The 12554-nt window shown below is 34.6% G+C and overlaps 1 protein-coding gene across 1 annotated transcript; it reads right to left on the bottom strand.

The window, feature by feature from the left end:
• Positions 1 to 875: 875 nt before the first annotated feature.
• LOC114318097 (alpha/beta hydrolase family protein) lies at positions 876 to 11714 on the bottom strand. Its single transcript, XM_082892562.1, has 10 exons — positions 11284 to 11714; positions 11098 to 11175; positions 8199 to 8876; positions 7911 to 8013; positions 6515 to 6615; positions 6214 to 6388; positions 1762 to 1932; positions 1569 to 1669; positions 1335 to 1452; positions 876 to 1229 (listed from the first exon to the last, which is right to left on the bottom strand). Exons 1-9 carry the CDS (start codon positions 11572 to 11574, stop codon positions 1399 to 1401), a joined length of 1752 nt encoding a protein of 583 aa, XP_082748688.1. The 5' UTR covers positions 11575 to 11714; the 3' UTR covers positions 876 to 1229; positions 1335 to 1398.
• Positions 11715 to 12554: the final 840 nt, after the last annotated feature.

The following is a 12554-nucleotide window of genomic DNA, read 5'->3' as shown; positions in this document are numbered from 1 at the left end:
CAGGTTAACCCATGGCTCAAGGAGGATTGTGATGATGACCACAAATGGTATCATGCTATGGATTCAGACACAAAAATTCAAAATTATTCAAAATTTCACTTTTATTTTATATGTAAACCCCACGCTACATTAATTCAATCTTTACCATATATCTACTCTACCCAGAAAAATTTGGGTAGAAATGCCATGATTCAAAGAGAAATTATTTACGCTGTGTTTGGTTGGGGGATTTAGGAAGGGAAATAGAAAGGGAAATGGAAATGAAAGGAAAAGGAGAAAGAATTAATAGAATTCCAAATTCCAACTATGTTTGGTTGTGTTGGTTATAAAATAGAATTGATGTCCTAAAAGGTATCCTATTTCTTTATTTATTTCTCACCCCCTTTCTTTTCCCATATATTTTTTATTATAACCAAACATAAATAGGATTACATTTCTCATTCCTTTTCCAAATCCCACCTCAAAAACTCCAACCAAACACAGCATTAATGTTCCGAAGCAAGTATAAGTGGTACTCCCAATCAATAGTTATTGATCCAAATCATGAGATCACCACTTTTGTGTTAAAATTTTAAGAGATAAAGTGTCAAGTGTCAACATGTAAATGGATTAGAGAAATGCTCATGAGCATTGAATAGTTTCTCAGGTTCAAAGCATTTTTGCAAATAGTATTCATGACATGTCATGGAGATTTGGTTTGGAGTTAACTTATTTAGTGACTTTTTGATTTTTTACAAAAAGATGTATAGAAAAATAGAGATGTAATGTAACAATTTATAATAAATGAGTAAATAAATATACTTATTTAATGCATTGCCAAACCTAAATTTGTATAGTGAGATCCATATATATAACAAATCTAAATCACAAAATGATAATTCTAAATAATTTCTGAGTTAATAAATTAAGTAGAGTACTGGATAGAATGGTACTACATCCCCCAATACATCACTCTCATTTTGACCTCTAATATGAAATAGAAGAGAGAGGAGGGATGAAGAGTGTGGATCCCCACTCACATGATCCATTGCTTGTCAATGAGGGTGGATTAAAAGTGTTCATTTAAATTTTACAATTTTTTTCTTGACAAATAAAAAGAAAAAAAAAATGGTACAAAACAAGAAAACTTGATCCATAAATAAACAAAGCTAAGCTACATGCAACAAACTTCATCTCTCTGAATAAAGAGTCCTCAATTCCATGTGCAAACCTGAACCTCCCATCCACAGCTGCCCCATATAGAGATAACCAGGCATCAATAACCACACACACACACATACACACACGGAGAGAGAGAGAGAGAGAGAGAGAGAGAGAGAGGAGGTGTGTCATACCTGCTTTGGAAATGGGCTAATGAATTTTAGTGGTAGTGAATCTCATGCAATGTAGATAATCGTGTCAGTCGTAACGGCTTAGAAAATGTATTATACTGGGATATACTTGGTCCACAGCCTGCATTTTGATTGAAAAATATTGAAGCTGTTAAAAACTTAGCCAGTATAAACAAATTAGCAAAGACGATATTTTACCATCCTACAGAAGAGAAAAGAAGAGAAAAATGTGCATACCAATCGACCTCCCACCAAGTCATAATGAGCGTAATGCGGGCCTTCAGGTTCTCCAAATACTTCATAGGTAACTAAGTGCTCGGGGATGAGCTTTACAGTTTCTGTTCAAAAGATAACAAGCCAGAAAAATAAAATAGATAACATCTATAACGTCCGTGGAGCAATATGTGGATTAAATCTACTTGAAATGTACCATAGACAGCTTCTGGTGGGCAAATTAGGTCCTCATCTCCAGCAAGGGCTAAGATGGGAACTTTGCTTTTATGTAGATGATCCTTGTAGAAAAATTTACCACTTCTATCACAGAGCCCACCTTCTCGAAAAGCTGTTGTCAGCTGCAAAATCAATTTAGCAGGAATAGTACCTGCAAGTTGTCATCAAACCCTATCAAGATCCCCTCAACATTAATTATCATCTTGTCTTTGTTTGAATAGGTCAGGCATAGAATAATATAACAGGAACACTCCGTAGATCACCATGTATAAAGATCATAATCCAAAGATCACCACTAGATGGATTAGGTTAAACAATGTCAAAGTTAGGATTCGACTCAGTTAAGAGATATACTCAAGCAATTGAAAGGCTTGAATTATATCAAGAAATTATAATATGTAATGAATTCAACGATTAAGAATAAATGAATCACAGCGGTTCAAACAATATCCTAAATGCCACAAATATATCTAGAAATGAATTTAGTTGAAGCCCATTAAATAACAATTTGTGGTGCATTGCACTATCTCATCGCTGTTCTGCTTGATTTGAAGGGCACATTCTTTATCACAAATCGTAACATATTTTTCCATGAACCCATTTGTTGTGTCTTTGGCCGTTCTACGTTCTTATAGCGCCCTTAAATGTTGACAAGTATGATTCTGTCAAACTTCCATTTTTTATGGTAACAACTAGGAACGAAAAGGGACCACAACCCTCATGAATTTTTGATAACTTCTATGTACACTCTCTGGCACTATAAGAAAATTACATAGAAGCCCGCAGTCTCGAACAACCACCCCCAAGTCTTGTATATACACTACAACCACCCTCTAAATATACTCACTAATATATACAACAACCCCCCCCCCCCCCCCCCCCCCCCAAAAAAAAAAAAAAAAAAAAAAAACACACTCACCAACTCACCTTCCTTTCTTGAGGTGAATTTCTGGATCTGTCCCTGGTAACAACCAAACAGTTTCAGGTAAGTTTATCTTATCTTCCAGTTAGTTATTCATATTGCTTATGTGGCCCCATGATCTTCCTGCCTTTACTGTCATTTACCTCAGCATTCTCATTCTATTTGGATTTATATTTATTAATATGTTTACTAAGTGACCTTAATTTTGTATTAAAGCTGCAATTAGTTGAGACTCCAGTGATTTTGTGTGTGTGTGTGTGTGTGTGGCTGGCAAATAAGCTTTTATTACCAAAAAGAAAGACATGCAACAAAGCTCAAGACACAACCCAGTCACAACCCCATAGGATCTACAAAGATGCACCCTGATGGCACACGTAACATAAGAAGGCAAAAACAAGGACCTAGCCAACCAAAAAAATAAAAAATCCCCACAACCCAAGAGGCTAGGCCTAAAAAGCACAGACAATAACACACCAACACGGTAATTTTAAAAAAATGCAAGACACAACACATGGGGAACACATACAAAATATATAATTTCATACATTTATTATATGCATGGTTGTTAAAATTGTATGATTCACGATTCGATATGAGATTCAACAAAAATAATTCAAATCATGCTATTGAATCGAAAATTGAGTAAAATGTACGATTCAATTTATGATTCATTACCATTTACACGATTCACTGTGATTCAATACTATTTATATTTTTGTTTACATAATGCATGAAACATCATCTCTTTCGCCAAACTATGAAGATATATAAAAGAGATTAATTAATTACATTGATATACGTGAATTTATATATATATACACATATATATAGTTTAGTCTTATTGATAATTTACTTTATTTTAAACACACTATGTATTTTTATGTATATAAATATATAGAATTATATATTATATTAAATTAAATAAATCTTACGATTCACGATTCGATATTTTAGCACAATGATTCACGATTCAATTGGCAATTTGACAACATTGATTATATGTATTAAAAGATAATTACAAGATACAGCATGGCACTAATTTCTAAATTTTAATGGATGAGGGATTAACAGGTATAAATATATATTGTTTTTCATTTATCATTAGATCTAAGATTATTTTGTTTAAACTTGTAATGAGTTTCACATAAGTCCAAGCAATGAATATGTGTGTCCCCAAAGTGTTTGAAGCATATCCAGTTTTAAATTTTTTTTAAAAATAATTGGACGCCTTTGGTCACGTGTTTGACATGTGTTGAGAAGATAGTGTCAATGTCCGACCACCTACTTAGAAATATTTGTGCTTCTTGGGGCTAGGCCACTCATCAAAACAAAATAAAAATCTCCTAGCCAAAGAAACTAAGGTGGGTTATGCTCCCCTTCCTTGCTTGAGAGCTTTTGCGCTTCTTTTGTGATGTAGAAAATGTGATCTTCTCTATTGTACCCTTTATCTACAAGCTTTTTCCTATTCCCATCCTTCAATAAAGGAGTGCACTCTCACTCCTTAACAATTTTCGCCTCATTAGTTGGAGAACATATTCCTTTGTCAACCATTCTCCTTGATCGACACACATTTTCTAGATCTTTACTGCATGATTCAAGTACATCAAACACATTGGTGCTATTAGAAGCCCCATAAGCCTCCACATCAAAAGGCTTCTCATTTGACCGGGATTCACTCTTTCCTTTTCTTTTCCTCTTTGTAATTTCTATCTTAGTAACAGGAATCGTCTCAGATGGTGATGACTTTGAGGAAGAAGTGCGATTCTGCGCTTCTAAGGAAGAATCATAGCAGAATCGCGAATCTGAGGAGAGGGAAACACAAATCTGATGCGAGAAGGAAGCACTATTGAGAGGGCAAGGAGAGAACCTGGTCGCTGGCTTCGATCCTCTGTTCAACAACTTCGATCTCACGCCCTTTGACTTCCCTTTCGAATTCAATGAGCGTGGCATGGCCCCTTCGACTTCATCTTCAACGAACACTACTATAGACGAGCTTCGATCTATCTTCACTGGCTTCTTCTTCAATGATCTTTGATCTATCTTCTCTCTCTTTCTCCCTCCCTTCTCTGTTTTCTCTTCTTTTCTCATCTCTTCTCTCTGATTTATAATTTGTTCTCTCTCTCTCTCTCTCAAAAGATATTTAATTAATATATGTCATATATCAATAAAAATAACCATTTATAAATCATATTTATTTATAATATATATGTCAATTAAAAATAAAATATATATATATAAATAAATTAAAAATATTATCAATAAAAATAATATATAAGATAAAAAAATAATAAATATATTTAAATAAAACAAAAATGTTGTTTTATTAAATAAAATATAATAAATTTTATTCAAAGATAATGACTAGTGTTCTAAAAAATATCACTCCACTACTTTTATTTGTTATTCATTTTTAAAAAATATTTTTTATGTTGTATTTAATTAATTAAATATTACATAAAAATAAAACATTTATAACATATATATGTTAATTAAAAAAAAAATTAAAAATGTTTATATAGATAAATTATATTAAAAATATTTCAATAAAAATAATATATAGGCGATCCCAAACTACGGCTCCTTTACATGGCCACACGTCCCTGCTCCCGCTCGCACTTCGTGCAACTAAGATTTCTATCCATTCATTATCTTTCCTCCTTTTCTAACCCCATTCTTATCTAGCTCATTCACATTACAAGATAGTTTGGATGAGGAAGGGCACCTTAGTGTGCCCAAAAATCTTGCAAAAATGGAAACCATTGTGGTTTCCACACACATCTAACCTCAATTTCAAAAGGAACGCTACAGCCCAAATCAAGGTTAAAGAATTTTGGAATCTCATGAAAAGCCTGAACTTACACATAAACACCCTAAATAAGTTAGTCTACTCAGTTGAGTAGGCATATACACATTGAATTACAAAGGGATTCCAGAAAAGCTAACTACAAAACTTAAGACCTCCTCCATTCAATTCCGAAGGAACATTATAAAAATGGATAAAATACAACTCTGGTCCCTAAAGTATACATTCTGTGTCATTTTGATCCTCCAAGTTTTAATTTTGTTAATTTCATCCCTAAAGTTTCTAATTTGAGTCAAATTGGTCCAACCTCAAATGGTTGTCTACACTGTAATTGGAATAATAATACAATATACCTATAGTCTCCAAAAGATTGACATTTTGTGTCACCTTGATCTTTAAAGTTTCAATTTTGTCAATTTCGTCTCTAAACATATTAAGACTATGTTTGGATGGCTAGAATATAGAAGGGGAATGGAAATCTTATTAGTAAGCTTCTTGAGTTTTCCAAACCATTGGATTGGATTATCTTAAGTGATAATGTTTGACTCTCAAATTCATGCCAAAGTCACATATAGCATGCTGAACTTGCAAAATAGTTGTTCATAACATAAATTAAAATATAAGTATATGCATTCAACTTTAGCACAAGAAATAAAAACATTAAATTCTCAGATTCATGCTGAGGTAATTTGGCATACTGTACTTACAGAAGTTGTTCAGAACAAGCTTCCTTAACAACTCTGGATGCATCATGTCCTCCGCTGATATCAGATTATTAAGCCAAGACAAGACATAAGGAGGACGAGATGAAAGAGGATAAGCTGCTGCCAGTAACGTCCCTAAAGGAACAACAGGAACATTGAGAGCCTGTGCAGGATCAGCCTACAAGAAAAGTGAGTTTATTTATTAGATTGTCAAAAGAGTTGTTCCATGAAAAACCTAAAAAGAATATGGCTACTAAAGCAGCACACGAAGAGCTGTTCACAGCTTGATTTTTCATCAACTTACAAGAGGTAGGAGCAGTTTTAGTGACGATTTTGAAGATGTATAGTCAAGTGATGATGCCAAAGTAACAACAGCTGCCAATCCAGGGTCTCTTCCTTCACAACCTTTCAAGATTAAATATGTTAATACACCAAAAACAAAATGAACTGAAAAGTGATTCAGTAACATCTGAATTTGAATGCAGATAATACCAAGACAGACAATATGAGTTTACCAGTTTCTTTAAACTAGCAGAGTTATTATCTACAAAAAAAAAAAGGCATTACTGATTACAAGATCATGATATTTTGCCAGAAAATTAAGTGGTCTGCGACAATCTATGGGTAGAAGAATAAAATCTACAAAGTGCTACCATAACCATCGACATAACACAACATCACCTAGTGCTGGTAGTCATTGCTAAAGCACCTTGAAACACACCAATTAATTATCTGCTCTAAGGTAATACACCACTAAGATTGCACTGTGTGCAGCAATCTGTGGGTGTCTGACATATCAACCTCAATAAATGACACTAGAAACAGCTTTCTCAAATCAATAAATCCATCTTAACCTCTAAATATACTATCAAGTAGAAAATAGCACTAGAGTTCATTTTGGCACTACCCCATCTAGTCATCTTTCAAGTCATTTTCTTGCCAGCAGCTTTGAACATAAAAGAAAATGAGCATCCTGCCAAGACGTATTAGTCCAAGTGTTGGATGCAGCTAATATTTCATTTTTAAAATGGCTTAGTGATAAATGATTCCAAAGCTAGCAACAGCTGACACAGGCACTGCATCATATTGGAAAAACTAACAAATATGAAAATATAACTACCTATATGTATAAATATATGTGATTTTTAAAATGACATTGAGAATGAGGCTTTAAGTTTTTGGATGATGATGATGGCTTAGAATTATTAGCAAAATTCTACAACACAATTGTAAACCTAAGAAAATGCCTAATAGAAAGAAAAATACCCTCATTATCAAAGAATGAGATAATATTCAGAGTATGATATTGGGACTCTGTCACTACTATGCAGACTCCGTTTGAAGCAAAAGGGCTTATGTTGGGTCGACTGCATTTGTTTTGTTCTTGCAAAGCTTACCATATTTGTTCAACCATTTTGATATGGCACCAGAGTGATAATGGTAAGAAACTACCAAAAGTTACTGTTTAAATTTTCTTGGGACAATTGTCAAAAATAAGGACAGCTCAAATAGGACATTAACAACATATGTAAGTTAAGTGAAGCAAACAAATGCTGGCAAAATGCTGTGTGAATGTCAAATAATTACCTGTAAAACTAAATGAAAGTTTCCACCAATTCATTTATTGTCATAGTATCACAACTCACAAAACATAACAAGTGATGGCAGATAAGATAACTAGGCAAGTGATACCATCTTACCACATCGTGACAGCATAGCATACAGCAAGATACCTCCCATAGAGTGTCCAATTGCAAGCAATTTACCATCCTTCGGTTTGGTTTGGGCCCTTATATATTCCATCTGCAACATATAAGTTAAATATTTACTCATTATGCAGCATATATGCATAATTAGTTTATGCAACATAAAAGATATTAAAGATAGTTTCAAAAAATAATGCACACAAGACGATCAAAATTAGATGGTCAAATGAGAAAAGAGTAATTGTAGTTACAGTCTTCCAGCAAGGAGAAAAGTCACCTCACCGCAGCAGGAATGTCCTCTTCCAGGTAGTGATCAAAGTCCCAATCATACTTGACCATTAAGTCAAGTTGCTTCTGGAAATCTTCAATTGTTGTGAAAAACCGCTCTTGTAGATTAAACAACTGAGGTGAAACAGAACGCTGACTTTCTTCAATAATATTTACAAGCTTTTGACTCAGATCCCTGATTTGGCTAGCCACAGCAGAAGTTTGCCTTGCTTCTAACAAACTTGAAAGTTTTCCTCTTATCTCGTTAAAGCGTTCATATAGAAAAGAGTCCTCCAAGAGTCTTGATATTTGATCGAAAAGTTTTGCATACATAATTTTTGATTGTCCTTCACTGAGAAAGCCAGAGAGTCTTTCCGACAAACGCATAAAAGTTTCTGTCAACTTTGTCACTAGTCTTGATTCATCCCATACAGTTGCCATCCCTGTTGGGTCCCCTTTGACAACAAAGATATCAGATTCTGCCTTTGCACTGGAGATATTGGTTGACTGCTGTTCTGCAGGAAAAACTCCATCCGTTGCAGTCACAGCAGTAGCTTCCATCATATCAGATATTGCATGGGCAGACTTCTCAATTTCTTTCAAATCTGATCCCTGCATGCTCAACCCAGCACCTCTAACCTCAAGGACCCATGTGTCAAATCCTTGACCACACATGTAACGGGCAAATGAAGACTGCAAACATAATTAAGTACCCATTAGCCTGCATCTAAGAAGTTATAAATGAGAATTTGGAAGGGATCATTCTGTGAACTACATTACCAAAAGAATCTGAGAAAAGAATTGGATATAAAATTTGCAAGCCAACCCAGCTGAAAATCTGATGAGCTTAAGCGCTTAAGATGTTATTTAATAATCATAGCCAGCTAAAACTTAGTTGTATTTAGATGCTAGGCTCCAAAATTGTATTTGTATCGTCTTATGTTTGGCAGTCTGGGCTTGTAAATTTAGAGGCTTGACAGTTTTGTAGCTTGGGTGCTTGGTTAAGAACCAGCAAAACTCAACTAGGTAAGCAAGACTGAGTTGCTTCATGTAAATTTGACATAAAATAATTGGCGGTTTTTGAAGCTGTAATGTGGTGTATGTATGTGGGAGCTTTTAAATTTTATGGGAAACAGCAAGATATCACGAACTTTGCACAGGTTCAGCTAATAGAATGAGAATATTTTGAATAGAAACAGGAGCAAATGAGGCACTTAGAGTTTGTGGAAAGAAAATGAATTGCTCCTTTCTCTCTGAAAGGAGAAATTTACAGCTAAAATGGTACATAAGACAAGGGGTTTGAGTTGAAACAAACTGTCATGGTTAAAAATTAAAATCTAGAACTTGAAACAAGGAAAAGGGTACATAAATATGAAGTTCTTCATTGATAAGAAATGAAAAACATCAATGAAACATACCACCAATTCAAGATTGATCAACAGCTTGTTTTTCAAAAGACATATGGTCATTAACCCCAAGGGATTGGCTTGGTGGCAAGGCCTTGGGTTTTGGGGGTGTGCTTCTTCCAAGGTTCAAGGGTCAAAACCTCTTGAGTGCTAACAATTCCTTGGAGTCATCAGACTGGGGGAAAACCCTTGAACTAACCGTGGTACACTTGCAAGAAACTCCTTACGAAGGGCCTATGCACCCTTGGGAATTAGTCAGGTTTTGATCCGGACACCTCAATGCCAATCAAAAAAAAAAAAAAAACAAAGACCTATGGTCATCTAACAAGATATACTTTGAGAAGTTTTATATATTGTCATGTAGGCCATATTTAGATGGTCATAGCATTAACGAGATATAAACCAAAAAAATCATCAGATGAAGAAGCCTTTCGCAGGGGACAATTTTCAAAAGCAGTCATGTTCACTACAAAGACGGTTTGTTGCCCAATAAATTCACTAGCTTTCACTGAAAAAAGAAAAAAAAATGGAAGAGTTCTAAGGTATTGCCTTTTACTGTTGACAAAGTTTGCATCAGACAGTGATCACTCTCATGCTAGTGGTTTTGTTTCTCTTATGCGGTTATTCAGAACCTTTTACAATCCTAATATCTGGCAACATGAAAAATACATCCAAAAAGTCCCTTCAACAGTTGCTTTCTTTGTCTCAACTTAATTGTAATAACAAAATTGGACAACACATGTCCTTTATGTTGATCAGCATGAAAGCAATTGACCGAATATTGCTGATTCACCTATTCCACCAAGTCACTATATCAAATGAAAGTTTGGTAAGTAGTGGTCCTAGTCATGGGACTTCTCATTCATGGGTAGTTGAAACATTCATTAAACTAACAAGTTGAAATTCTGAAGTTCTCATAGCAACATAAAGTAATTCAACAAATTATATACAAAAGCATCCCTGAAAACTATGTGCCACAAGAGGACAATTTTCCATTGCATTTGATGCTTTTTGGTTGTGTATATGAGTACTAATTAGCTGCAATTTTGGCTCATTAAGCACTAAAGTACTTCTAAATAAGTGCAAACAAAGATAGATTTGGCTATAAATATAATTGTACACATTAATGCACATCTTACATTTTGAGAAAAAAAAAAAAATCACCACCATAAATGTGTTGGGTACAATACAACGGTCCAAGATATACATAAATAAATAAATTTAAACAACAATCTGAATTTCGAAACAATGTATTGCTAGATTTGAAGTTGGATTACAGCACTAGCAAATTGGATGTGCTGAATTTCACAACAGGGAATTTTCCAAATTTCATCTGCCTATAGTTTGAACAAATTACAACAAATTAAAATTAATTCTTCACTCACTATCATATTTCTCAAGTGATCTAATTATATTTTGTTTTTTCAAATACTCTTACTAAATTTTAGTTGCACATATAACTATTATTGAAACCAATTCCGATATAGAGAGAGAGTAAACTAACTAACCCCGGGAGAGAGGTCGTATCCAATGGCATTAGTTCCCACACCAGACAACAGCAACAGCGGATGATTCCTCGGAGGAGCCTATACATACATACATACATACATATACATCAAATCAGAACAACATGAACAATATCTCAAAAAATCACCTCCAATGAAAATCAAATTTCGACTACATATTATAAATACCTGAGGGGGAGGGGTGTAGCGCCAGAGAGCGAGCCTCCAATCGGAATTGGACACGGAGACGTAGTGAAGCTCGTCGGCCGTACACACCGAAGGCTTGTTCGAGACCTTCTCGACGACGGCTGTGGTGGCGGTAGAAAAGGATCTCGCCGTCGCCGTCAGCGTCGGCAGTGGAGGCGGTGGGCGGCGTAGGGCGGCGACGCCGCGAGAGACGAAGAGAAGGTTGGGTTTGAATGTGGAGGCGATCTGAAGCGCCGAACGTAAATCTGATTGAAACATTGATGAAGTAACCATTCTTTTGAGTATTACGTCTTGGTGAAGAGATGCGTCTTCTTCGATGATTATAACTTATATGGAAATGCGATCAGATTGTTTTCTTATTCGTTTTTTTTTAAGTTTGGTTGGAAAATGGCTATCATAAATTATTATGTCTCAGTCCATCATAAATTATTATGTTTTTTTAACATTTTTTAATTATTTAATATAAAATTATGAATCTCATTTTTTCATCAATCATAATAAGGTTTAGACCATCTCTAACGGTTCATCAAACCTGACATCAAATTTAAAAATTGGTAAAAAAGTTACTGTTTGAAGCTCCAACGGTTTCACCAATTCGGTATCAAATCGAGAATTCACCAAACATTTCACCAAAGTGAGAACACACCCAGATTTCAGTAAATTACTGTTTGTTACCGTTGGGGGAGAGGAACCGGTCGACCAGCTGGTAGCCTGGCTGGTTGACCAACCGCTCGACCACTAAAAAGTTCAAACAATTCAAATTTATAGGTTCAAACAATTCAAAATAAATAAATAAATAAATAAATATTTGCCTTACTGGTCGACCACTAAAGGGTTCAAACAGTTCAAAAAAAGGTTCAAACAATTTTTTCAAAAAAAATATATATATATATATATATATATATATATTTACCGTTACCGGTCGACCAATCGGTTGTCCCGGCGTAGATTTGATGAAAGTTCACCGTTGGAGCCAGTGGTATCAAATTGAGAAAATCGTCCTTTTTTCCCTCAGATTTGATGAAAATAGAAGTTCAATATTGGAGATGCTCTTAGTTTGGCATAATAAAAAAAAATCAAAAAGTCACTATCCTATTTAAGTCACATCATCTTATTTAAGTTATATCCTCTCTTTACCACATCACTTCAAACCCACTTCATACCCAACCCATATTTTATAAAAAGTCAAAAAGTACACTTATTTAGTTTATCCTAAACAACCTCTAAGTTTGCTATTAACTTTTTTTTAGTCA

The sequence above is a fragment of the Camellia sinensis genome, chromosome 10 (assembly GCF_055761805.1).
Source record: "Camellia sinensis isolate YWXY chromosome 10, ASM5576180v1, whole genome shotgun sequence".
Lineage (NCBI taxonomy): Eukaryota > Viridiplantae > Streptophyta > Magnoliopsida > Ericales > Theaceae > Camellia > Camellia sinensis.
This window is presented reverse-complemented; position numbering and strand designations above follow the sequence as displayed.

Excerpts from the sequence above, each read along its gene's own strand:
- LOC114318097 (XM_082892562.1), bottom strand. The coding sequence starts at position 11,574 with ATGGTTACTTCATCAATGTTTCAATCAGATTTACGTTCGGCGCTTCAG. Across the intron at positions 8,877-11,097 it reads GATACGACCTCTCTCCCGGG|TCTTCATTTGCCCGTTACAT; the intron begins GTTAGTTAGTTT and ends TTATGTTTGCAG. Across the intron at positions 1,453-1,568 it reads ACTTGGTGGGAGGTCGATTG|GCTGTGGACCAAGTATATCC; the intron begins GTATGCACATTT and ends ATCAAAATGCAG.